We start from the raw sequence: 27340 nt of genomic DNA on the forward strand, positions 1-27340 counted from the left end.
AATGAACAACCAAATGCATTATCTTAACACACTCATCTTTCATTTAGGACTGAAATCCATCTTTGCTATGTTATTAGTTTCTTGTTCTATTTACAAATTATCTTATTGTTTCAGCAAAAAGCCAAAGAAGCCCCAGAGAAGACAGAACAACCGACTGAAACCTTTAACCTTGGCTTATGATGGAGATGCAGATATGTAAAATATAACTTCTCATGGTGACAAATGGAGTCTAAATTAATGGATTGAAATCAGAAGGTATCCAAAGCCACAGGGATTTTCTATGGAGTGGATTAAGTGTTTTGACTTTTTCTTTTTTTGTAACTGTACCATAGATAAAGAAGGATGGATTTCATAATGCCTATGGATATTCAAGGTATTATTGCTTTACTTTAGACCATCAGCACTGAGAAATCTGGCAGAATCACATTAATAGACACTGCAGTTGGAGATTTGTGGTCTTTCCTCAATCTTACAAACTATAAACACCACTTCTGCCTCCAGAATACTGTAGCTGACTTAGTATTAACAGTTGGAAGCCCCTGCAACATTAACCAAGTATAATCAGTACGCATGAGGAGTTTGTACCAAGCTGTCTATGACTCTTTATATTCAAGCATAACATATATACTCAGTTGAACCACATGTATTACTCTATCAGATTATATACTTGTTAAAGAGCATTTTAGTGCTTAGTACAATATTAGCTGGGATTAACCCACTGAGCAAGTTCAACAGTTTGCCAGTTGATCATAACTTGTGTTAACCTGCATTTCAGAGGGCAATGACTCACTTGCAAAATTCTGTCCTATTATCACTCCAAAGTATAAAGGCCTCATATGTACATCCAGAAAGGAGGCATTCTCAGATTCAGTATTTTCTAGCAGTTGCTGTCTGGAAAAAGAATACCCATTGTAAATGTTACAATATGTTTCTACTTTCTCTAACTCAAACTGTTGCCTGCATCTTTTTTGCTACATGTAAGGCAAATTTTTGCACTATATTAGTGCAGCATGATATGCACTTAACTAGTATTGCCATAGAAACTGCCTCTTTTCAGAAAGGATGATGATGTATCTTGTGCAAGGAGTGTCAAGTAGACAGGTCTTGAATCCTGAAGAGAGTAGCATTCGGTTTGGACTGCGACTGGATGGAATCGGCTAACAACGTGTGCTGTACACACTGTTCCTCGTCACAGCGGCCATTTGTAGTCTATATCATGGCAGTAATACAAGCGTCTAGTTTCTTGCCCCATCTACCTATACTGGTATAGATTGTCCTGCTGGTTTCTAATTGTACTTTGAAGGCTGTTTATGACTAGATTTTTTATATTTGTTAACTTTGTTAGAAAAAAAAGAAAAGAAAAAGAAAAGTGTTGCCCTGTAATCTTGAGTGACATACTTACTGTCTAAAAAGGTATTCTGATTGTTTGTTCAACTAAATAAAATGTTTTTGCTTTTTTTTCCTTCCACTAGTGAGAGCATTTTCACTGTTGCTGACAGTGCAATACTCAGAGCCCTTTTGTCTTTTCTAATTAGGATAATCGGATAGACTATTTTAAATATTCAGTTAAACTCTTGAGTGTACTGGCAAGTAAACAATAAGATCAATAGTTCTGCCATTTTAATACTCATGACTTTTTCAAAAACTCTGGCAGTATAAAAACTCGCTGTTAATCTCGTCCATGCTTATGGCTTTTCAGTGTTACACTTCTGACATGAAGCTCATTGACTTGCCACTGTATCTACATGCCTGTTACAGATGTGATTCATGAGAAGGGTTATTCTCATCAAATGGCTTCTATGTGTAGCCTGAACATATAAGTGACTGTGCCACTACTAAGCAATACAAAACTTTATCAGGCAACCTCTCAAAAATAATTGTTATATAAAGTTCAGTATTAGGTTCTCAGGTCTTTTTTATAACCTAAAGCATTTCTGCCTACTCATCACACTATTTACTCAAGAAGCACCAGGTTTTGCACACCGAGTAAAACTGTAGCTTTGCAAACTTTGGCCCAGATCCACTGAAACTGACGACAAGATTCTCATGGACATCAATGGGTAACATCAGTCCTTAAAAATACCTACCTTTGTTCCATGTAGAATAATTCTTGGAACCAATGTGCATTTTGTGAATGTTCAAGAAAGATTATGGTCCTACTTTAACTTAGCTAACTTACATTAGCAGTGTGGCGTTACTGCATCAAGAAAATGACCTTCCTCCCACTGCTTAAGTATTCCCCAAATGGGAATGATGAGCAGAGAGGACCAATAGTAACAATCTTTTGTACAGGTTTAATTTCTCATTTTATTCCTTGATCTGGCTGCAGCTGGTGAAGTGCCATGGCCCCCTGCCACAGCAGTAGTTCATTCATATATGTGTTGCAGGACTGGGGGCTTCAGTCTTACATTGCTTTGTAAAGATCCATGTAAAAGATCTTTGTAAAGATTCTTGATTATTTTAATTACTTCAGCATTCTTGAATAGAAAACAAGAAAAACCTAGTTGATTCCTATTTTGTCAGACATACAAAAAATAACGTGGAAAAGTTATAAAGTTTTAAAGAATGATAACCATCATGTGGAGACATAAAGCTTAATCATTATTTCTGTACTTTTAAAAGTCTGATTCTGTGTTGTCAAATAGTATTGGACTAATAGGGAATTGAGGGAACGGGGTTTCTTTCATTGGCAATGAGTCATCTTTCTTTATTACGCTGGCTGGTCCTAGCAGGAGCTGTTGCCTAGTTCTTGCTTTGAAGATTTTTATGTCCTAAATCTAAGAATTTAATAACTTGAAGTTAAAGGTATGCCATCTCCTTTTCCTCACTATATAAGAAGGACAAATGAAAAAAGAGATAGGAGGCTTTTTAAGTATGTTTGGCCTTTGCAATTCATGCAAGTATTTTAGTATGTGTTACACTTTATATCTGGTCAGTGGATTTTGCTGGTGCACATGTGCATCATACTAGTGCTGCATTTAAAATCTAGAGTGCATTTTTATTATTATTTTTTTTATGAACAAAGTGCACGGAAATTTGAAGCCAGAATGGCTTCCCTCGTTATCAAGAAAAAAATATTAGGCTATAAGGAGGGCTGAAATTTATGTAAAGCTAAAGGTTGCAGAGGTGATTAAGCCCTTTAGCATTGAAACAGAAATAAATAATAGGTGAATTATCAGAATAGAATGAAAAGCAATTTGCTTTAAAAATCAGAGTGCTTCTACAAATCCAGTGCCTAAAGCAGCCACTACCGTAGATTGTTAGTTTGTGAAAGTAATGTTTCCAGTGATCAAATAAACCATTCGGAAAATAGCAAAGTAGACATTTTCCTGTTGATGTGGTGGTTTGTATTTTCCTTTTTAAATCTGTAGTTTCTAGATTACTGTGTCTGCTTTGAGTCCTGGAGCGGTTCCTTTTTGAAGCTTTGATGCAACTGCACAAGCTTGTTTATATTTGGTATAAAGCACCAATTTTGAAACTCCCTTCCTCCTGCCAAAATTTAATAAAGTTTGGTTTCCAATATTACAATCTGAAGAGACCAATTTAAAAACTCTATGTATAAATCACTGTAAAATATACCTTGAATGAAATGGAAATCTGTCTTTTTACCTTTATGTAAATTGTGCTCACCCAAAGTTAAGAGTTTATTTTGCCTAACTTAATTTACTTGAATATTTATTTTGTAGAACAAGGAGGCAGCTGTCTGAGGAATGTTTACCTTTTTTTTGTTAATGTTAATTTGTAAATTGTGTAATGCATTTTTATTTTTTAAATTATGTATATTTCTTTTTTTTAATGCACAAAATGTTTACGTACAACTACTGCAGATTTGTGTATATTGTCACTAAGCTTTATTCAGTTAATACAGATGATGTGAAAATGTAAAAAGTCTTACATTTTCATCTGGGTTATTTTTACATAACTGATGTATTGCTGACAATAAATATAAACACAAAATCATTTAATGTCTTTTTTTAATAGATGTAGTATACTATGCTGGGATAGAGTAACAATAAAAGCCAGATCCCTAAAATATGACCACCTTTTAAATAGTGTCTTTTTTTGAAAGAAATTAGTATTTCTCTTTAAAAAGAAAGAAAACTACTTTCTGATGTTATGGTAACTATCAAAGTCCATTGCTACAGTCCTTGTTGACAGAGAAGTTTACAATGCATATTTAATTGATTGATAAATATCTGATAAATTCAATAAATCAGTGGTATTTTAAATTTTCTTCCTTAATTGCCATTTTTAGGTCAGAAAAACCAACCCATTTGTGGAGAATAAGGGGTGGATCAAGATCTCCCTAAAAGACATCTGTTCACTTCAGTGAAGCTGAACTTGTCCCTATACAAGAAGGAGCAAAGAGCAAAATCCCCCTTCTCCAAATAAACAAACATGCCCAATCCAATTGATAAAATTGTCATTTACACCCCAGTTGTTGAATAAACATTACTAAATTCACTCTAATTTCTTCTAGAATCAAAAATTTGTTGTTGATTACCTAAGAAAAATAGTGACTCCGCACTTTTTTTCATAACTGCTCATTTTCTATCTCTGTGCTCTCCAAAACTCAATTTTTTTCATGTCCGTTTCTGCAGTGTATATTTACACACCAGTTCATGGGGTTTTGTCCAATTTCAGTAGTTATTACCTCTCCAGTAACCCTTCCAGGCCAGCCCTTAAAAGGTTTAAATCCAATTTTGAGAGCACACAACTCTGATTTTAGAGGCATTTCAGGATTTTCAGAAGTACCTCCTACCTATATTTTTCTCCTGCTGGAATCCACAGTAAAATAGCAGAAGCATTGGACGAGTCTTCCCACTTGCAATTTAACAGAGGAAATTTTTAGACAATTTTTTGTTTAATTCAGTACAGGCAGAATTCTACAGTTAAAAAAGATACTTGAGAGAAGAAAATTAAAATTCTCATTTAAACTGTGCAGACAAGAATTACCTATGGTATGCTAATAAAGATCATACGGTCTTCACATTCAGTAAAGAAAACTTACGGTAAGACTTTGGCAATTGGTTGCGAGACTTCTAGAGTAATGGCTTACAGATTGGGAAATGTATTCTTTATTTAAAAAAATATCAGGAGAATATGATTTTCCAATACAAGTATAATGAAAGGAGATAAATAGGTAAATCAAGAGGCTTAGATAAGCCTTGTAAATACTTTAGCCTTCTAGTAATGTGAAGATCTACAGTATTAGGTCTAGAAAATTATCCTGCTGGAACAGCAGTGAGCTTAAGCAGTCATTCAGGATGGGCTTGGCATCACTAAGCACAATTTGGCTAAAGAAAAGATTATTTCTGAATCTTCTGGTTGTTTTCTTAGACACAATAAAGCTGAACATCTATCCAAAAGCAGCTAATGACCAGGCAGATGAACAAACGATTTGCACTTTTTCGAGGGGTGGGTAGATCTGTAGTGGGGTGGGTCTTAGTATCTGCTTGTCTGTTCGTTTATTTTTCAGCAGAGGGAGCAGCTGACTCATTTTGCTTAACTTCATTTGGGCAGTGCCCCTGGGCACCGAGGGGGTTGTCCTGTGGTGACATCCTGGTGAAGCATCTCCTACATCCTTTTGAAAACTGGCATCTTTGCTAAGTCCTGCTTATCTGAAAGGTTGCAAGGTTACTGTGAGGCACACCTTCAGTGACATTTGGCAGACGCCCTTGCTCTTTCTGTTTGCTGTCAGGCAACTTTGCACCAGGAGAGGACCAAGCTTTGTGAGAGCACAGTAGTCTTGGAGTGCCCTGTTGTATCTGCTGGTACTCACGTGTGGCAGTGCTTTCAGTCGACCTTTCCAGCCTGATGTATGAACCATTTCTAGTATTAACATCCTGACCTGCCTTAACAAGGTGATACTGTTGGATGCTACCTAATCCCGCTTGTCCCCTCCTGAAAAGCAGCTGGGGGTGGGGGTCCCGGTGGACGACATGCTGACCATGACTCAGCTGCAGACCCTGGCAGTGACGGAGGCAGCCGCACACAGGGCTGCGTTGGCAAGAGCTTGAAGGAGGTGGTTAGTCCCTCCCAGCCCTCATAAGGCTCTGGTGGGAGCCCTGTGTCTGGTTTGGGGCTCTCTTTGGGTAAGGGAAAAAGTCCTTCAATTTGTCACCGTGGTGAAGCTAAAACTTAGCCACAGGATCATAATCCATGATCATACCTATTGTTGCTTTCCATATTCAAAGAAATCATATTTCAAACAGTTCAAGGTTGAACCTATTTTATTATTACTATGTGTTTATGTATTTAGAAATCCTTTTGTTTTTTAGAGGAAATAAGATTTGGTACTTGTCTTTTTATAGATGAGGGGTTGGTGGCTCCCACATATGTTTTAATATTGTGGGTTGTAGTCAGAACCTAGTCCTGAAGTTTATTAGAATTATATTCTGAAATTGAAATTATAAAATGAGTAAGTTTTTGTTTATTTTAAAAAATACACTTCATAGTGTCATTATATTTCTTTAAAAAGGCAGGAGATTACTTGTTTGTTTCTCAGTAAATATCAGATCAGCTTTGCTTAGCTTACAAATAAAAAATGTTTTGTCGCAAATTCAGTGTTGGGTTTGAAAGCAAGTCTAATTTTTTTCCTTCCCTTAATTATAGAAACAAAATCCCTTTCTTACCTATACATGTCAACCTGTGACTTACATCTCAGCTTTTTAATTCTTCCCAGTGCTGCTCATTGAGATGCATATATGGAAATAGCAATATAATTTGAGCCCATGACCAGAATTTAGTTATTGGCAGATTATTTTTAATGCACTGCCTACTGAAGTCCTACAAAAACCTCTCCCAAACTGAACCCAAACTTATTTACACAACGTGTTTCACAGAAAAAATATGAAAACTCACAGAAAAACAAAGGAAGGGTGACATATTGTGTCTTGCTTTCATACTCGTAAACCTGATTCCCTTAACAACTTTCTTCCTGTGCCCCCATTGTGTCTTGGTGCTTGAAGCAAATGCCAGATTTCATCCTTACCTGGAACTTTGCTTATTTGCACTGATTGCTGTCATAGCCTTAAGTCTCTTTTGATGTGTCTTCTCACTCTTAAGATCATGGTTAGACAGCAATAGTTACCTGTTGACAACTTACAGGTATTTGAAGGCATGCTATCAAAACCAAATATATGCATACTTAAAATGTGAATTTTGAGGCTGAAATAATTTGTTTCCTTTCTTCATGCAACCAAAGCATCAGCTATGTATTTGGAAATCTTGAAGATATCTAATTCTACATATTTCAGGTTCAATCACACCATTCTATTGCTGTGACTTTACACTTTTCTCTACTGTTCCCTTGTTATACTCATTTTGTGTTAATTTTCATTGTAAAATCATAGTAAGAAGGGCTGTCTCCTCTGTGTGTACAATTCTAGCAGAATGGACAACTCCCTCTTTGGAAACCTGAATGTGATATGATAATAAACAATGATTAACAGAAGCTGAAATCCTTAGTATCTATTATTTTTCCAAGAATTCTAGGATGAAAGCTTGGTGGACTAGCTTGGAAATGCTCTGTTTGTGAAGTCCCTGAAAAGTTAAAACACCACAGAAATCAACCAAACCCCCTACTCCCATGAGCAGGTCCATGTCAGGAGGTTATGTATTCACATTTTCTATTTCTGAATGTTACCCTAAACACACACGGATGTTCTGGTTTTTAGTTACTCTAGCTACAAGCTATACCAACAACTTAAAATCATGGGTTGCACAGATGATCTCAAGGTATATTTAAAACAATTTATCAGAGATGTGTAGCATCATACATGTGATAGAGCTGAGTTCAGGTCGATATTCTGTATTTAAGATCAGGAGGGGAACCTCCATACATGTGTATTTCAGCTTTGGATCTCATTTTTAGTTTTGATATTCCAAAAAATGAAAGAAATTTTCATCACTTAAATTGAGTTGAACCAACATAACAGAGACTAAAACATCCCACGTACTCAGTACTGAAGAATAATACTTCTCAGCTGCAGGTCTGCTCCTTTTCAACCAGAGGGCTGAACCGATGTAACCTGCATCTCCAGGCAGCCGAGCAGGCCATGCTGGCCCTCACTTCTTTTCCTCACTGACTTCTTCTGCAAGGACCAGTTCTTGCTCAAATCACCCTCTTCAAACAGGCTCTGTTAGGCATTCATCTGGTTATTAGTCCCCAAAATATAAACTACCAGTTATTAATTCTGGCCCCATGACCTACTAACAAAGAACCAATGATGTCCCATACAAAGCTTGACTCCCAAGATAGTCTGACAAACTGGTAGGAAATAAAGTTTCAACAGCTCAGTGTTACCTGTTATTTTAACGATTGTGTTGGTATCTTCCTCGTTGCTCTATTTCTTCAGTATCCAAGAATGAAGAATTCTGTAGCTCCAATTTGTGAGTGGAAATCAGCGGCACCAGGTTTCACTCAGCTGAGGAAAGAAAAAATAATTAGCTGGCAGTTTTGTGACTGCCTGAAGTTGAATTTAATGAACTGCAGCAAAAGCTTTCTGCAACATTAGAACAGCTGGAGCTAAACCCTACATTTCTGCCTTAAATGGCCTCCACTTACTAGCTGATGAGCAAAACGTTAGTAGCAGTCATTTGTTTGGTTTTACAGAAATAGAAAAGGTTTGCAGCACAAGCGAGAAGTCAATCTCAAACTGGCTCTCCAATCCCGTTGCAGAATTACAATGCTAAAGAAGTCAGGGCAGAAGCCTAATGGCCTCAAAATTGTAAATGGGCCCTTTCAGAAAGGCAAAACATTATTTACATTAAAAATTGCTATACTGCATCTCTGTTAATGCATTCTCTTTGAAATGAGGTGGTACTGCAAATGACAAGATTTCCATCTGCCACCTTAGATCAATGAAACAGCAGTACAATGTGTTTTTCCAGAATACTTCATAGGTCTCATCAAAAAGCCTTACCACCATGTATTAAAAATTGTCTTTATGTTTAACAACTTCTTATAATCTATAAAGCTTTCTGCTGTTATTAAAGGCTTTATATACCTATAATAACACTCCAGAGATTATAAAAAAAAGAATATAAGTGATAATAACATTTATTATTACTTAATCTACATTGTTTAAAGCTTTTAAGCCCTACTTCAGTAGTTGTCAGTTACCATACAAAGCATCCTGGGCATTCCCCACATAAACTGTATTGAACTAGGTATATAAGAAGAAAACACATATGCAACAGGATTGGGAGGGTTGTGGGTTTTTTTCCCAGCAGAATCACAGGACAATTAAATTACACTAAACTGCTTTCAAGGAGAGGAAAAATATTTTAAAGAATTCTCAAAATCACTGCATACAAATTTCCAGATTTTCATTCTCATTGCCTTCAAAAAACCCCGAGATCTTCCATTTACTATACAGTTCCTAAGGACAGGGAGTTTGTTCATTGTGCTCTCAGTTTCTCTGTGGAGGGCTTGCACAATCCATTGTCTGCGCATTTCTTCATATTTCCATAGCCCTTCTGGGGGGAAAAAAAAAATAAAAAAAATCTTTCCCCTTTTTTCTTGTTGTCAACATTGTACATATGTTTCATTCTCTCATGTCCTGGAAGTCTTTTGACCCATCTGAACCAGCTGCTAAGAAGAGCATCAACAGAAGAGAACAAGTTGGAATAGGAAGAAGAGTACCATGTATCTACAGTGAATTTGTTTTTTCGTCTTCGTATAGTACAACCGTAGTTTTACACAGATAGCAGTAACAAGCAGTTATACTATGCAGAATAGTGTTTACGACTCTAACATGATGATGCAGCGCAGAGACAGACAGGCCTGGTGCAACAGCAGAGTCCTTGAGCAGTGAAGACAGGATGCACTGAAGAGGGCCACAAGCACAGGATGCTGAAAGTAAGGGCACAGGCTGGCACTGGAGACCCCCACGACTATAAACAACTTACCCACAGTCAGTTAAAGAAATGCAGACCTGGAGCTGGACAGAACTGGTTTTAGGGGTAACAAAGAAAAAAAAGAAATAGCATCTAACATATGTAAAAGACACCACATATAGTAAATTTGAGTGTAACATGGAACTGCAGACCAATGAAGATGGAGTAAAGATGTAAAAGGGTGTTGGCAGACATATAAAAATGACCCCAAGTTGATCCTAGAGTGAGGAAGAAGAAACCGTCAACATGAACATCATATTCCTTGCAGTGAAGGACTCCAGATGCTGACAATTCACCGTAACACCCCACCACTGCCACCGGCATGAAACCACCAAGCTTAGCAGCCAGAGGAGCAGTGGAGACGTGAGCCTAACACTGGAAGAAGGGGTAGGCACTAGGAGGTGTGTGTGTAACAATTTTAACTGCATTATCATTCTTTTCTGAACAATTAGATGTGGACTAATAATGGTTAGACTGCTTTGCTTTCAGTTATACTAACAATAAATTTCAACTTTACTTATGTAAAAGGTGTGCTTCCTCTGTGCCCATAAGAAAGATTTTGAGTGTAACAACTCTAAAACAGCAGAGAGAATTCTGGGGCAGATGAATGAGAAAAAAGTTTTGAGTTATATGAATACAGATACAGTATCCTCTCTTGGTACATCAAATTTAAAAAAGAAACAGAAAAAATTGAACGCTAGATACACTCTGGCTTCAAATGGTTAAAGAAATGTGTAGAAATGAAAGCAAAGGTTGTCATTACCTTAAGGGCACATCTTGCTATTTTTAATGGAGAAATTCAAGCTAGTTTAGTAGGATCTGAACCAAAAATCCAAAATTTACCAAATCTGCACTATGTGCAAAACAATGTGATGACAGAAAATAAATCAACAATGACATTTTATGTAGGAAATATTTAAAGTATTTATTACCGTAAGCAACACTTTTATCTGGATCATGATGGCAGATGATGGGTCACAAGGGTTACCAGTTGAACTAATTTTGTCCACCTAATATACCAATGAGCTCAAAAACTGTTCAATAAGGACACAGAACTTGCTAATGCTAAAAAAAAAAAAAAAATACTGACTGAGCAGACATGGTAAAATAGCCTATGGGCTAGTTACTGAAAGCAGTAAAATTATGAACAACTGGAATAAAAAAGTGCCTGGAGTGAACTGAAGAGTATCTAGGATTAACTGTAAACCACTGCAAGATAGCAGTGGGGGACAAAGAAGAGCAAGGGAAAATAGTCATAAAGCAATGAGCCACAGCAAAATCTGATATGATCAAAGACATAACAAAGCACGTGCTGTGAGGCTTCCCTTCCTCAAGAGAAGAGTGGAATTATTTCAAAATAACTTACATTTGTGATAGTAAGTAGCCAAATAGTGCCGCCTTTAACTATAGCTCATCAAAGAACTGATGAAGAGAGGGACAGCATAAGCAAGGAATTACTTAGTAGTAGTACAGCATCTCTTCTTACAAAACAACTTACTAGCAAAAGATATTAATGAGTGGAAAAATTGAAATTAACGTTTGAAGAAGAATAAAAAATGCAAACTTTTCGTAACACCCCAGAGGGCTTTTTCTTGCATTTACACTATCAAGCCAAGCATCATTTATCTCAGGACTCCCTAGGCCAGCAGTTGTCTACCAGCCACTGCATCTAGCAGACTTAGGTGACTTTTTCTTCTATGATGGGGACCAAGTTGCTTCTGAACCTACACCGCCTCTTAGCATCCACTGCCCTTCTAATGGTTCCAGGGTGCTCAAGTAAGAAGCAGATCTGAGGTATAGTCTACAGCAGGTACCACTGCGATCAATTCTAAAAGGTAAGAAGCAGGAGTGTCTGGCAGTCTTTGCTTTCCTCAGAACGTGATTCTTCCTCAGGCAGCAAGGGCAGCTTAGTTCACAGGTAAGTGCCTGAAACATGCCTGCCACCCAATAGCATGGTTGAAAGACTCTTGAGCTGAAGACAGCTGAACAAAATTCCTTTAAAAGGAGGATTTGAAGGAATGTGAATATCATAATGAGGTGAGGTAAGAACAGAATTAAATTCCAGCACATTCAGATATTCAGTGTACCTTGAGAATAAAGCAAACAAAAACATGTAACTGAAGTGCATGTAGACAAAAGAAGACTTTGATATATGACCTTGAAAAAGTATTTGGGCAAACTGCAGCTGGAATATTCATGATTTCTAAGACTAAAGGATACTCTCTCCAGGAAAGTAGTAGAAGTCCCATCTGGTGAAACATTCAAAATTAACTGCCTACATCAGTGGAACATTTGCTGAGCCAAACAATCCTGCTAGCCAGAGGAAAGTACCCAGGTCCCCACCACTAAGGAGTGCTACACTGCTGATATAGGCCAGGTAGCCTACGGTGACAGTTCTGCAATATTTACCATTATAACAACTTGTTTTGATTACTTTTACCTTCATTAATCTTTATCCAATTTAATAATGTTTTAAAGCTTCAGCTAGAATTGGATACCATATGTTGACTTTCTCATTAAAAAAAAAAAATATCTGACAATCCTTTGGTTGGAAGCCTTACTTCTTCAGTTTAGAGGAGAAGCCAAAACAGGGCAACTGTGAGGAGGAGCTGACTGTAAAGTCAAACCCAGCCTTTCTACAATCTTTCAAATCAGAAAAAAATTACAAAGCTTTTGAAACCCTTCATTTCCCCCTTGTCCCATAGAAACTTTTTAGAAGATTGGAAACTGAACTCCCCCATGATTTCTTTGGCATGGCACACTAAGCAGTCAGCAGAAGGTTAAGGGACTTATGGACAAGAGGAAAGATGAATTTGGAAGGAGGATGGGGATGAAAATTGAGAAGCAGATGCAGAGAAGTGAATTGTAACAGTTGACTATCTGAAGAGAATGAAGATTGGACCCTGTGAGAAAAAATACCACATGATTATATAACTGATAGTATTGTAAAACATGTACATCTTCACTTCCATGCATGACTGTTTTGTTTAGACACTGAGGCAGATAACAATTTAGGATTCATATAAAACTTGATGGAATTAAGAAATAACAGAAAGGTGTTTTGTTCTATAAGTTCTAATACTTGCAGGCACAAACATGAACAATATCATTATTTCTCACACCCACAAGTAGGCCAGGCTGGGCTCCTGGGGACTGGAAAACCTTAAAAATTATGATATAAAACTAATTAATTAGTCATAGACAAGTGAAGAAAGGCCTCCTTACTACAGCTAGTAATCTCTGAGGGGAAAAATATTAAAAAGGGAAAAATAAAATAAATTTGTCATCAATTTTTCTGAATTTTAAAATCCAACAAATGTCTCAGTAAAGGCTCGCTCTCTTTCAGCTTATCTGAATTTGGTATATCATACATATCATTAGTTGCCAGGTTCTTAATTGTCCAAAAATGTCAACTTTCTTCATATGCTATTTGTCTAATACAAGCATATTTATTCACTACTTGTAAAATGGACCTAAAATGTAGGGAAAGCATGGCCCAGAGATATTAACTTATAGCCTTCAGAATTTTTGGTATCGAAATTAAATAAGATTGTGAAATAACTACATTCCATCGCTGCAGATTTTAGGCTTCACTTTTACAAGATTTGCTTCCTGAGAGTTAAATGCTATCCAAGTTGTCATCACCACATCAGTATATCAAATTAAGCTGACTTTTCAAATGAGCTTCTAATTTGTTGGCTGAAAGAAGAAGAAGAAAAAAAAGGCATTATCTCACCACACATGTCCCTTGTCACCAGTCTGCATCCAAGCAATTTTACCTCATGGCATATACTGCCATATTAGATGACGTAATAGAGCCTATTTGAATTAGCTTCACTTTCCTGGTGTTGTCTAGATGATTATAAATAGAGCAGGCTATTTCACACACTCTACACTGGGTTTATAACAAACATATGTGAGACTTCTGGGATGGGGAAGCTGATGCAATAATAAGTATGCTAACAAATTCAGCCAACATGTTGTTAATTTTCCAGTTGTAGGCCTTTATCTTCCTCTAAGAGGGTGATGTAATTTTTCTGTAGACTTCAGTGAAGGAGTATGTAGCTACACCTGAATGGCTTCTCTGGCAAAACGTCTAGTTCATGATCTTTCAATAGCAAATGCTCAGAGGCATGTTTCTGTTTCTTCTCTGCTCCACAGAAAAGTACTACAGTGCTGCAAGATGAATGGTTAAATTACCAGGTTTGGTTTCACCCTCATACCACCTATAACCACGGCCTGTGTGGCTTCCCAAAACCCTCTTTAATAATCAGGATTCTCATGCATTGGACTCCCAGGTCCCAGGTAAATAGTACCTTGAGGTAAAATAAAGTTTGTAGCTACAGAATAGGTCCACTCAATTTTGATTCTCAGAGCAATTTCCCTATGGTCTGGTGAGAATAGGGCAAAGACACGGCATTTGAGCACCAAGGTCTGTATAGGTGTACAGTGGTATGGAGCATAACTGTGTGAGCCTACGGAAAATAAACTACAGTAACAACACTGGAACAATTTATAAGCTATCATATCATGCCGGCAACAAAGCACAAAGCTGCTCGCTCACCCCTCCCCCCACCCCGGTGGGATGAGGAAGAGAAAATATAAAGAAAAGCTTGTGGATTGAGACAAGGACAGGGAGGGCTCACTCACCAATTATGGTCATGGGCAAAAGACAGACTCAACTTGGGGAAAGAAAACCAAAATTAATTTAATTTGTTACCAATCAAATCAAAACAGGATAATGAGAAGTAGACCCAAATCTTAAAACACCTTCCCCCCATCCCTCCTTCCTTCCTGGCTCAAATCCACTCCCAAATTCTCTACCTCCTCCCCTGCCAGCAGCACAGGGGGATGGGGAATGGGGGTTGCGGTCAGTTCATCACACGTTGTCTCTGCCATTCCTTCTTCTTCAGGGGGAGGACTCCTCACACTCTTCCCCTTCTCCAGTGTGGGGTCCCTCCCACAGGAGACAGTTCTCCACTAATTTCTCCAATGTGAGTCCTTCCCATGGGCTGCAGTTCTTCACGAACTGCTCCAGTGTGGGTCCTTTCTGTGAGCTGCAGTGTGTCAGTCACAGACTGCTCCAGCATGGGCTTTCCCATGGAGTCACGGCCATCTTTGGGGGCATCCACCTGCTCCGGTGTGGTGTCCTCCATAGGCTGCAGGTGGGCATCTGCTCCCCCGCTCCCCTCCAAGGGCTGCAGGGGGACAGCCTGCCATCTCACCACGGGCTGCAGGGGCATCCTCTCCTTCTTCACTGACCTTGCTGTCTGCAGAGGGGTTTCTCTCACATTCCAATCTCCTCCCCCACTGCAGGTTTCCCCTTCTTAACTCTGTTCTCTCAGAGGCGCTACCTCTGTCACTGATGGGCTTGGCCTTGGCCAGAGGCAGCTATGACTTGGAGCCAGGGAAGCTTCTAGCAGCTTCTCACAGGAGCCACCCCTGCAGCCCCTCCCCTACTACCAAAACCCTACCACACAAACCCAAAACAGTAGGAAAAGCGTAAAAAATTAGGGGAAAACTGCTTTGCTTATTTGCACAGCAGAGGGCCAGACTAGCAATATAAATATGCTGGAAGCATGCACTAGCTAATGACTCAAAGGATGAAAAAGATGCCAACTTCATTGAATTAAGGACGGAAGAAAACTTACTGTTCAGCCTGACTCCTACTAAACTAGCAGGCAAGACACTTCAGTAATCACAGAAACTTTACAAAACTTTCTAGTGCTAAACTCACTAATTATTGCAGATTTCTTCTCTTTCATAAATAAAAGTTTAAAAAAATGATAATGTCTGGTTATATAGCAAAACAACAGAAATTACCAAAGCAATGCCAGGTTGGGAAGACTTTAAATGATTCAGGAGATCAGTTGATAGATTACATGAGAAATGAAGCAACAGAAAATTGACTTGTTCACAATATCTGCTTTCATCTTACAGCTTGCACTAGAAATTGCAGTTCCAGTGAGTACTGTACTATGAAGAGTAGAGAGCTGCAACAGCATTATGAGATCATGCAGCAACAGCAAGGCAAGCCAGCCAGGCAGAAAGCCTGGCACAGAGAACTCTCAAGATTGCATCTTTTTCTTGTCCAACACTAATGATTGTTCAAGAAGAAACAATAAAAAGCAGGAAGAAATGACAGTACTTACAGAACATGGACAGACTGGTGCAAAAAACCACAACCGTCTCCTCCCAGAGGCAATACCAGAGAATTTCAGATTCATCAGTTGTGATTACAACACAGAGTCCACAGAGAATACCATGGTATCCTGACAACTGTTTAATTTAGAAGGCAATAAATGAAGCATTTATTTCAATTACAAAGGGAGAAGTAGATAGAAAAATCAAGGTCATAGAGGATCTGCTATGTCTGATTTCATAACACCATTAAATGCAATTCTTAAAAGATTTGGGAACATACCCTCCTTAGCATATACATATGGTATCATATATTGTGAATATCCTTGATCTCCTGCTCACTCTTATGGAAAAGTTACCCTAGCTATGTACAACATGCATTCGTGTGCCACCTTGTAAGTGAAGTGGCCATGGACTGAATGAGAAGGAGAGCTCACCCTATGGCAGTCAAAACTTTCCCAGGCAATGCATACATGGAGGCACAGCACAGCCATTACAATGCAGTATGCACAAAGCCTGTCTGGGCCCTGAGGGTTTTTTTGGTGGTGGTTAAAGGAGAGGTAATGGAGCAATGCAGCTATGTTAATGCAATACGTGCCATGCTGCTTGTTCTCAGTCCTAAAGAAGATGCCTTAGTCATGGACGATCATTAGCACAGATGGATCCATAACAGCTCCGGAGGATGCCATTATTGACCTAGGTACTCAGAGAAATGCAGCTATCCTTCTAGGTGTCACTGTGGTACTTAAAAACCTGCAAAATACAGAGAGTCTGTGAATATCTTCTTAGACTTCATAAATATGTTCTATAGGACTCATTAACATTTTGACAATAACATATTTATAGTTCTATGTGCTTTTTCAAGTACATAATGTATAGAATTGCTTAGTACCCTTTTAACCAGTTCAGTAGACCCAGGTACCCCAGTCTTTTTTACTGCTGTGAAGGTAATAAGCCCACTTATTAAAATCCCATTGTGTGGACACTCAATGTTCTTGCCTTAGAAAAAGAACAAAGACTCAACATTTTCAAACATTTTTCCCTTTTCCATTAAAGCCCCTTGTAGTCTGCGGTAAAAGCAATTTAATAAAGCCTCCTTCTGATGTTTACAGCTCTAAAAAGAAGAAAGGAGAAACTTCAGAAAAGTCTACCAGAACACTAAAACAAGTAGGGGGAATGATTTTTGTCATTTTTGTGATGTCTTCTAGACACTTTTACATGTCACCAGACCAATTAGCCAAAAGGGTGAACAAACTGAACCAGAATGACTTCATCATTTAACAGCAATAACACCTTTTCAAACATTACCATCCAACATTCATTTCTTTGAATCAAAGTGGGACATCAAAGACATTAGATTAAGAGCAAAGAACCATAAATGCTGAAAAAAAGTAATGGTCCAAGAAAAAAGATTAATCAAATAGAGGTGCAAATGAAAGCAATGAACCTCTAGCAGAGATTTTAGTATAAACATTAGTCTTTGCACATCAAAATATGAATGGTGAAAAACTTTACAGAATTTTCCAAGCACTAATTATTACAAACTTTGGACTCTTGAAAAATTTACTTATAGTTTAAAACTGATCCACTTTCATATGTAAATATATGTCTTAAGACACTGGAACTACTAGTGTGTTATAATGTCTTGGTACAAGACCAGGGAGGAAGAACTAAGTGTTTTATCAGAAACCTTTCTACATATAGAAGCTGGTTTTAGTCTGTGTATGTCCAACATCCATTGCTAGGGGACTAGCTCTGGAAATTGTACTAATAATACCATTAATAAATGATAAATGGATATACAAGCAACTGCAAACACGGTACCAGCTATGTGAGCACGGTGCTAGTGAGCCAAGACGTACTCCTAAGCCCAAGACATTAGACAGTTTTTGAGTATGTCAGGCCTGACCTTGGATATGTGGATGACAATACATTTTGAAAGGCATTTGCTTCCTCTTTGAAGATCTAACTGTAACAGCCACATTTTTCACTCTTGAAGAATAACAGAAAGCATACAATACCAAGGAGTCCCCAGGAGGTAGCCGGGTGTCCAGTGCTCTGCCTTGCATTTCTGGACGGCCTGCAAAAGTAGCTACACCCTCTAGACAAGCAGCTAGTAATTTGCTGAAGTGACAGAAAGATCATTATTCATTTATAAGCTTGACATTATCAGTGAAGACCTCTGCCTGTGTTTATAGTCAGCTTTCTCTTATGTTACAAATCAAATAATATCTCTCTCAGAAATGAAAACACAATCACTACCAAGCAAAGAAACATCTCTTTTTACCATCAGTATTAAGCACAGTACAACTCAGAGTGAAAACCCATGACAACTAAACTGGATGCATTCAAAAGCCTCACATGTACCAAGCTAAAGTGAAGAACAAGGAGCGACATCCCTTGGAACGAGAGGTGAGATGTGAGGTGGTCACTGTGCTGTCCTGGGAGGATGGATTTTTAATGGGTCTAGGCAGGTTAAACCTGCACTTTACTAGAGCTTAGACCTAGGAAAGTTAATGGTGGGCCTGCAACAGAGAAACACATACAGGACAGTAACTTTGATACACCTTGTTTAGAAAACTAAGTCCTGCCCTATTTTTACATACGGAATCTACAATTATTAACACTATTACCAGAGGTTTTCTAACTCTTTCTTCATGCCAGTGTTCCTGCAATAACACAACAGCTGTTTCCAATTCCTTCCTCAGTAACAGATGGGTATGAGAGCTCCTGTACTGAACACATGCATAATGAGCAAGGCACATATTTGGATGGAAACTACACAACTGAGGTGTCTGTCCTGCCCTCTGCTTCTTTCTGTTGTCCATGCTATTCCCACTTTATAATAATGCTTTCAAAGGATTTCTCTGGAGAGGGCACTGGAATTAAATTACGTCTCTACTTTCGATTGACTGCAAAGCAGCTGTCAGACAACCGAAGTGTCTCCAATTTCCCTCACAAATTGCAGTAAATAGCTGCTAAGATAAACTTTGCCAAGCTGGTTATGCCTAGCAGTGCTGATGCTGAAATATGCACTGGACTCAAATAGGAGGAGAAAAGAGTACTTGGCAGTAGGTAATAAAATGAAAAGACAAAGCTCGAAAGACTCCAGCCAGTGTAAGCTTACGTGTTTTGAGAAGGAAAAAAAAAAAGTGGAAAACGAGAATGGAAATAAACACAAGGATAATGCAACTATTGCACATTTGATTATCAGAGGGCCTCCTTACCTGAAAAATATTGAGGCTTCTGTTGCGAAAACACCTTGGCTGCATCTGGAAAATCCTAACGCTACGTCCGTCACCAGGTCTGGGTGATGAATGTTTTGGATGGGTCAAAATGGTATCTTAATTGTTTTCCTGGCAAGGGACCCCTCCAGTCCGACCCGTCCTCCCCACCTGACCACAACACCCGAGTTTTTACAGCCCTGGGCTTTAGCTCAAATGGCAAGCGGCAGGTCTGGCAAGAACAGGGCAGTACCTTCACCTGGCTCTCCAGGGAACCACCCCTTACTGACACAGGAATACTCTCTGCTACGTTAAGACGGCAGTCCTACAGTGCTAACTAGGGAAGGCAAGATGCAGAGGGAAAAAAAAGAAAAAGGAAAAAAAAAAAGCCACTGGGGGGCAAGGAGGGAGGACAAATGTAGCGAGGCACCGGCTAGCAACTTCATAATGAGGGCGCCACCGTCTGCAAAATCAGACCTCACCTGACATTAAGCAAATCCTGTAAGTTTTAACAAACCGCCACGCTTTTGCCTGACCTGCCAGCACCTGGCGCCAAACCGCCTGCAGGGCCGGCGGCCGCCGCCCCTGCAACAGCGGCGGGGCGGCCCCGAGCGGGCACCCCGCCCCGGCCGGCCGCCGGCGGGGGACGCCGCGGTCCTAGCGCCGGGCCCGCGGCGGAGGCGAGCAGGCGGCCCTGCTGCCACCAGGTGGCACTCCTGCCGAACGCCTGGCCCTGTTTCTCACCGGCAGACGTTAAAAACTCTGCCTGCCGCCCGTGCAATTCCACGGCGTAGGACCGAACGCGGCAAATCAACGTTTTCGCCGAAAGTACACGCGCAGTTAGATTTTGGAGATGCATATCCTGTAAATTCGCCCAAGATGTTGTCTTTGTAGTGGATGCAGAAATAAAATCAAGGCGATGTGGCGGTTTAGAGACACAGATTGCTGCACTGGGAAGATCCCACTGGAGACCAAAATTTCCTTTTCCTATTCCTGCTCTCATTTACATGTCTTTGAATACAGCATTGCACTATCCACTATGCTCCATCTGGCAAATCCCCGCTTTGCCACTGTTTTCTCTGGGTTTAGCTATTGCCATTGCCACTGCCCCAGCCCTTTGCGCTCCTTTTTGCCAATTCAGCACCCCTAGAAACATTGGCAGGTAAATCGGCAATGTTTAAATCTCCCTTCTGAAATCAGTTTAGCACACGTGGTAAAAGCCTAGTGAACACACGACAACTTTGAAGAAAGACTGCAGTACTATGAATAAGCTTTAAAAAAAAGATGGAAATAAAGTCATAAGGTAGAAGGAAACAATACAATGCAATTTTCTGAAGAGATGGTGTAAAGACAGCACAGTTCATGCTACTGATGAAGAGCAGGTACAACCATATGCGCTAATGAGCACTTTCTGTAAATAAATGGAAGAAAGAATAACGACTCGAAGTTTAATAAGTTTATTAAACATTTGGGGAAAACTGACTTGCAAAGGTGAAAGTGAATCCTGGTTAAAAAGACCGATCTTATAAAGGAAGCACCATTCTTACAGAAACTAAAATCTGCAGAGAGATTTTGCCACTCTTATTCCCTGCAGAAGCTCAGCAAAGAGGACAAGATGTGCAGGAAAGGAACTTGGGCACAAGCATTTACTATGCACATAACAGTGAACCTTTTCAAAATGAGGGCCTTAGTTTCCATCAAATTTCACAGCCGTTTTTTGGCTGTTAGGAATGATACAAGTAAAATATAATTACTCCATTATGCCCTGCGTGTGGATACTTTTCCCTCTTTGGATGAACCGCCAATGTTGTTTTATCAGAAATTCAGGGTGGCCAGTGCCATTCTCCTGTTTATCCCAATGGTCCCCAAACCTCAGCTAAGTCAACGTAGTTCTGAGAGTTAATGGATTAGACATCTTTAGCCCAATTTGTGCAACATGAGCCAATTCTCTTCCCTATTTCTTGCCTGAAAAGCTAACAGTGTAACTACTACATATGGAAGTCAGCATTTTTTCCACCCCCAATGAGGCAATAGAGAATGTATGCTGTTGCTTTTCCCTATTCCTATTCCTTTCTGGACAAAATTAAGTGTCACCACTTGCTAAACTAGGAGCATACTTTGCTTGATTATTTCAAAAGGTGTAAATAGTTTAATGGTAATTATGAATAGATACGTAACAAAAAGAACAGTGCAGGAAGTGCCTAGACCTTCCTCCTGGCGCAGGGACAGGCAGCAGACCTGTCTGCAGAAGGTGTGCTCGGCACGTGGCTGAGCTACAGGAGGTGGTGAGAAGGCTGCGTAGCATCAGAGAGGCTGAGAAGGAGTTAGATAGCTGATTCCAAGTGCAGTCTACAGTGGACCCACAGCCCATGGCCAAACAGCCAAAAACTCCCCCACTGGAACACACAGAAGAGGGGGGGCAATAACACAGAAGAATGAAAGCTTGCAACGGCAAGGAGCAGCAGGAGGAAGAGACTCTGCCTGAAGCCTTGAGGTGCCCTTGCAGAACCGCTTCACCACTCTGTAGACTGAAGAGGAAAGACCCGTCGCATCAGGAGAGATGCTGGAGCTGAGTAAGGCAGCCCGATCTGCTCCCCGTATAACAACCAGTACAACTAAGAAAAGGCAATGGGTGATAGTAGTAGGCGACTTTCTTCTGAGAGGTGTGGAGGCACCCATTTGCCAACCTGATGCACTCTCTAGAGAGGTGTTCTGCTTACCGAGGGCTTGTATCAGGGATGTCACTGAGAGACTACCAAGCCTCATACAGTCTACTGACTACTGTCTGCTGCTGCTGTTTCATGTGGGCACCAGTGATACAACCAGGAGCAGTGTGAGGAGTATCAAGAAGGATTACACAGCCCTGGGAGTGGCAGTAAGGGACTCTGGAATGCAGGTAGTTTTTTCATCAATCCTCCCAGTCAAAGGGAAGGGGTTTGAAAGGGCCAGTCAAATCTGGCAAATCAACAAATGATTATGGGACTGGTGCCACAGCCAGGGGTTTGGCTACCTAGACCATGGGACTCTCTTTGAAAAACCTGGTCTACTGGGGGCTGATGGGGTCCCTCTGTCAGAGAAGGGGAAGAGCATCTTCAGTATAGGCTTGCCAAGCTGGTGAAGAGGACTTTAAACTAAAGTTGCCGGGAAAGGGGAACCTCAATCCATCCCACTCCTACCACTTTGATGCTAGTGCCAGCAATAGATGCCCAGAGCCTGGAGAAGGATCACAGGTCAGCAGGAGAGCACCTGAAGAACAGCACAAAGGGATTCCAGCCACTCCAACCAGTAAGTCAGCTTCATCAAGGGCCCAACTCAAATGCCTCTATGCAAACGCACGTGGCATGGGGAATAAACGAGGAGTTAGAGATGTGCGCACGCCTGCAGGGCTATGGTCTTATTGGCATCACAGAGACGTGGTGGGATGGCTTCTATGACTGGTGTGTTGGAATGGAAGGATAAAGGCTTAGGAAGGACAGGCAGGGGAGACAAGCAGGGGGTGTTGCCCTCTATGTCAATGACCAGCTGGAGTGCATGGAGCTCCACCTGGGGATGGATGAGGAGCTGACCGAGAGCTTATGGGTCAGGATTAAAGGGAGGGCAGGGACAGGTGACGTTACAGTGGGGGTCTGCTACAGGTCACCCGACAAGGAAGACCGAGTGGATGACGCCCTCTATAGAGAGATAGGAGCAGTCTCATGTTCACAAGCTCTGGTCCTCATGGGGCATGTCAACCACTCTGATATCTGTTGGAGGACAACATAGCAGGGCATAAGCAAACCAAGAGGTTCCTGGAATGTGTTGATGACAACTTCCTTCTCCCGGTGATAGAGGAGCCAATGAGAAGAGGTGCTATGCTGGACGTTGTTGTCACCAACAAGGAGGGGCTGGTGGGGAATGTGAAGCTCAGGGGCAGCCTTGGCTGCAGTGACCATGAAATGGTGGACTTCAAGATCCTTAGACCAGCAAGGAGGCTGCACAGCAAACTCGCTATCCTGGACTTCAGGAGAGCAAACTTTGGCCTCTTCAGCGATCTGCTTGGTAGAGTACCATGGGATAAAGCCCTGGAGGGAAGAGGGGCCCAAGAAAGCTCATTAATATTTAAGGATCACCTCCTCCAACCTCAGGGGCGATGCAAAGAAGTCAGGCAAAAACACCAGGAGGCCAGCATGGATGAACAAGAAACTTCTGGAAAAAATCAAACACAAAAAGTGAGCCTACAGAGAGTGGAAGCAAGGACAGGTAGCCTGGGAGGAATACAGAGAAATTGTCCGAGCACCCCGTGATCTGTTTAGGAAAGCTAAAGTCCTGATAGAATTAAATCTGGCCAGGGACTTCAAGGGCAACAAGAAAAGCTTTTGTCACGCTGGTGATAAAGGAAGACTAGGAAAACGTGGGCCCTCTCCAGAAGGAAACAGGAGACCTGGTTACCCAGGATACGGAGAAGACTGAGGTACTCAATGACTTTCTTGCCTCAGTCTTCACCAGCAAGTGCTCCAGCCACACTGCCCAAGAAGCAGAAGGCAAAGGCAGGGACTGGGAGAAAGAAGAACAGCCCACTGTAGGAGAAGATCAGGTTCGAGACCATTTAAGGAACCTGAAGCTGCACAAGTCCATGGGACCAGATGAGATGCGTCCATTGGACCTGATGAAATGCATCCATGGGACCTGATAAGATGCATCCATGGGTCCTGAGGGAACTGGCAGATGAAGTGGCTAAGCCACTATCCATCATATTTGAGAAACTGTGCAGTCCAGGGAAGTTCCCACTGACTGGAAAAGGGAAAACATAACCTCCATTCTTAAAAAGGGCAAAAAGGAAGACCCGGGGAATTGCAGGCCAGTCAGTCTCACCTCTGTGCTTGGCAAGATCATGAAGCGGCTCCTCCTGGAAACTATGCTAAGGCACATGGAAAATAAGGAGGTCATTGGTGACAGCCAACATGGCTTCACTAAGGGCAAATTGTGCCTGACAAATTTGGTGGCCTCTTACAATGGGGTTACAGCATTGGTGGAAAAGGGAAGAGCAACTGACGTCATCTACCTGGACTTGTGCAAAGCATTTGACACTGTCCTGCATGACATCCTTGTCTCTAAATTGGAGAGACGTGGATTTGACGGATGGACCACTCAGTTAGAATTAGCTAGATGGTCGCACTCAGAGTTGTAGTCAACTGTTTGATGTCCAAGTGGAGAGTAGTGACGAGTGGCATTCCTTAGGGGTCGATATTGGGACTGGCACTGTTTAACATGTTTGTCAGTGATATGGACAGTGGGATTGAGTGCACCCTGAGCAAGTTTGCCGACGACACCAAGCTCTGCGGTGTCAGCGACACACTGGAGGGAAGGGATGCCATCCAGAGGGACCTTGATGAGCTTGAGAGGTGGGCCCATGTGAACATCATGAAGTTCAACAAGACCAAGTGCAAGGTCCTGTGAATACAGTCTGGGCAATGAGTAGATTGAGAGCAGCCCTGAGGAGAAGACATGGGGGTGTTGGTTGACCAGAAGCTCAACTTGACCAGACAATGTGTGTTTGCAGCCCAGAAAGCTGACTGTATTCTGGGCTGCATCAGAAGAAGCATGACCAGCAGATTGAGGGAGGTGACTCTCCCCCTGTACTCCGCTCTCGTGAGACCCCACCTGGAGTACTGTGTTCAGCTTTGGGGCCCCCAGCATAAGAAGGATATGGACCTGTTGGAGTGAGTCCAGAGGAGGGCCACAAATATGATCGGCGGGCTGGAGCACCTCTCCTGTGAAGACAGGCTTAAAGAGTTGGAGTTGTTGATTAGATATAAGGAAGAAATTCTTCACTATGAAGGTGGGAGGCACTGGAAGAGGTTGCCCAGAGAAGTTGTGGATGCCCCATCCCTGGAAGTGTTCAAGACCATGTTGGATGGGGCTTTGAGCAACCTAGTTTAGTGGAAGGTGTCCCTCTCCACGGGAGGCGGGGGGGGGAGAACTAAACTATCTTTAAGGTCCCTTCCAACTCAAACCATTCTATGATTATATGGAATATATCCTTACAAACAGTGCAGAGAGATTACAGAGGTGCTGAGATAGCTCACAGGCCTGTAGGTGGGTCCTGGTGGACAACATGCTGACCATGACTCAGCTACAGACCCTAGCAGTGAGGGAGGCAACTGCGCAAAAGGCTGCATTAGTAACAGCTCGAAGGAGGTCATTAGTCCTGTCTGCCCAGCCCTGAATTTATATCTCTACAAACTGGCCAGAATCAGAACCATAAGTAAGTAGTAAACAATAACAACTTCTCTTTCTTTAATAGTAGTAAATCAATCTATTCCTATTCTATTCTATTCTACATGGACTAAACCACATTAAAATAATGAATACCAACAATGCTATTTGCTGTCTACATTAGGCAATTATATTATCTTTACCTGTCATAAAGGGCTGAGCTTTCAAATATTTTATTAAACCCAATAAACAATAAAATGTTATATTAAAAAGAGTTCTTGTAAGGCTATTGAGCATAATTTTAATACTGCTGTTTACATCCTTATATATGCTTTCAGAACATGCACGGGATGCAATACAGCCATGTTAATCCTGCTGTTAGAAAAGCTGATTATAGCCATGATTCTGCCATGATTCTTATTTACATAGCATGAATGCTGATACTACTTCTACCTCTGAGCCTTCTCCGGCTGAATGTACGTCTAGACAAGGCAAGAGAGACCTTCTCCACTTCACGTGTACACCCAGTCTTACCTTACCCTAGCCTTCCCACCCCCCTTTCCCTTATACACTGCTTCATTTTTTTTCCTTTAAAAGCCCTTGAAAATATGCTGGAAAGGGCTGAAAAGCCATCTAAAAAGGAATGAACAGTCATTTTGGTAAAAACACGTAACTTCTCTGCACTGTTATACCACCTGGAGCTCCAAGGACAAAGAAGCTGTTCTGATGGTCAGCTTGTCAGCTCCTATCCATCCTGTGAACAAATAGCACTTCGGGCAACTATTCCTTTGGCACTGGCTTAGCCTCTCTATAAAGAGGACACATAATAGAATACTGTAAAAACACCCTCTCCCAATCTCTCCTGAAATATTGTGCACTCAAAATCTACTTGCTTTTCCTTTGTAACTCTCATTCTATTTCATAGAACTCACAAAAGCACACTGATTATGACTTGATTCTTTAGACTCCCTCTTTTCATTGGAGAATATCCTGTCTACAAGCAGGAGAATATGAGGCTTGGCTACACAGAGAAGCTGGTATGCAGGGAGATAGAGGCTGTGTTTATAGTGTGTTAGCCATTGCAGTAATTCCTCATGGAAGCATGGTTTGCACTAAAGATACCTCTAGGACCTTACTTACTCCCCCTTACAAATGGGCTGTACTCCTCCAAGGGTTAGAGTGGACCAAATGTCTAATTCCTACCCCAACTTACTGAACAGGGCTTATTTGGTAAGAGTAAATTCAGCCTTCTTAAAACTGCCTGTGTGGTTTTAATGATGGTGGTGCTCTTACATAACTTATCCTCAAAATCGTTGGTGCTCACAGGGATAAGTACTCGCACTAAGGAGAATTATTTTCTCAGCAGAGGTGGCAGCAGGAATTTATATCAGGGGAATGAAGTGTTTCTCTCCAGTTGAGCGTTTTGCTGTGTATGTGTTATATCAGTGAACTCAAGTAGCCTTTCCAGAAACAGACTGAGTATCAAGCTTGCAGTAGAAATTCTCATGGTGAACCAGAAGGGGGAAGTTTAGTCTGTAGCCTGGATATTCCTTTAAGATCCTGCTGGATAAAATATGATGTAAAATATGTAAGATGTAGGGCATGTTCAGGCACGAATAGAGCTTATTTACGTTTTCCAGGTAAATAAGGTAATAAAATTTCTCTGCCTCTCTATCCCTCAATCATAAATAACATTTTTGACCACATCTGACAGAAGGACAACAGCCTCAAATACCTTTGTCTTGTAATGAAAATGGATGGCAAGGCAGAGAGGTGCTCCTAATGACAGAGCAACTGCCACATAAACTTAAACACGCATATTCTTAGGAAAGCGGAGAATCTCACCCAGAATACATCCTCAGGAAACCAGGCATCCG

The 27340-nt window shown here is 40.9% G+C and overlaps 1 protein-coding gene and 1 long non-coding RNA gene across 2 annotated transcripts in view; one reads left to right on the forward strand and one right to left on the reverse strand.

Moving 5' to 3' along the window:
- THSD7A (thrombospondin type 1 domain containing 7A) overlaps nt 1-4038 on the forward strand; it is a 300060-nt gene extending 296022 nt beyond the window's left edge. The window contains exon 30 of the mRNA XM_069774348.1: nt 115-4038. Within this exon, the coding sequence (XP_069630449.1) occupies nt 115-199 (85 nt within the window). The 3' untranslated portion in view covers nt 200-4038. The remainder of the gene's footprint in view (nt 1-114) is intronic.
- The window catches only part of LOC138682850 (uncharacterized), a 32559-nt gene extending 12649 nt beyond the window's left edge, over nt 1-19910 (reverse strand). Inside the window, exons 1-3 of the long non-coding RNA XR_011322764.1 lie at nt 19751-19910; nt 18412-18569; nt 8309-8429 (exon numbers count right to left, since the gene is read on the reverse strand). This is a non-coding gene — a long non-coding RNA (uncharacterized lncRNA). The remainder of the gene's footprint in view (nt 1-8308; nt 8430-18411; nt 18570-19750) is intronic.
- Nucleotides 19911-27340: the final 7430 nt, after the last annotated feature.

Source organism: Haliaeetus albicilla, chromosome 2 (assembly GCF_947461875.1).
Source record: "Haliaeetus albicilla chromosome 2, bHalAlb1.1, whole genome shotgun sequence".
Classification (NCBI taxonomy): domain Eukaryota; kingdom Metazoa; phylum Chordata; class Aves; order Accipitriformes; family Accipitridae; genus Haliaeetus; species Haliaeetus albicilla.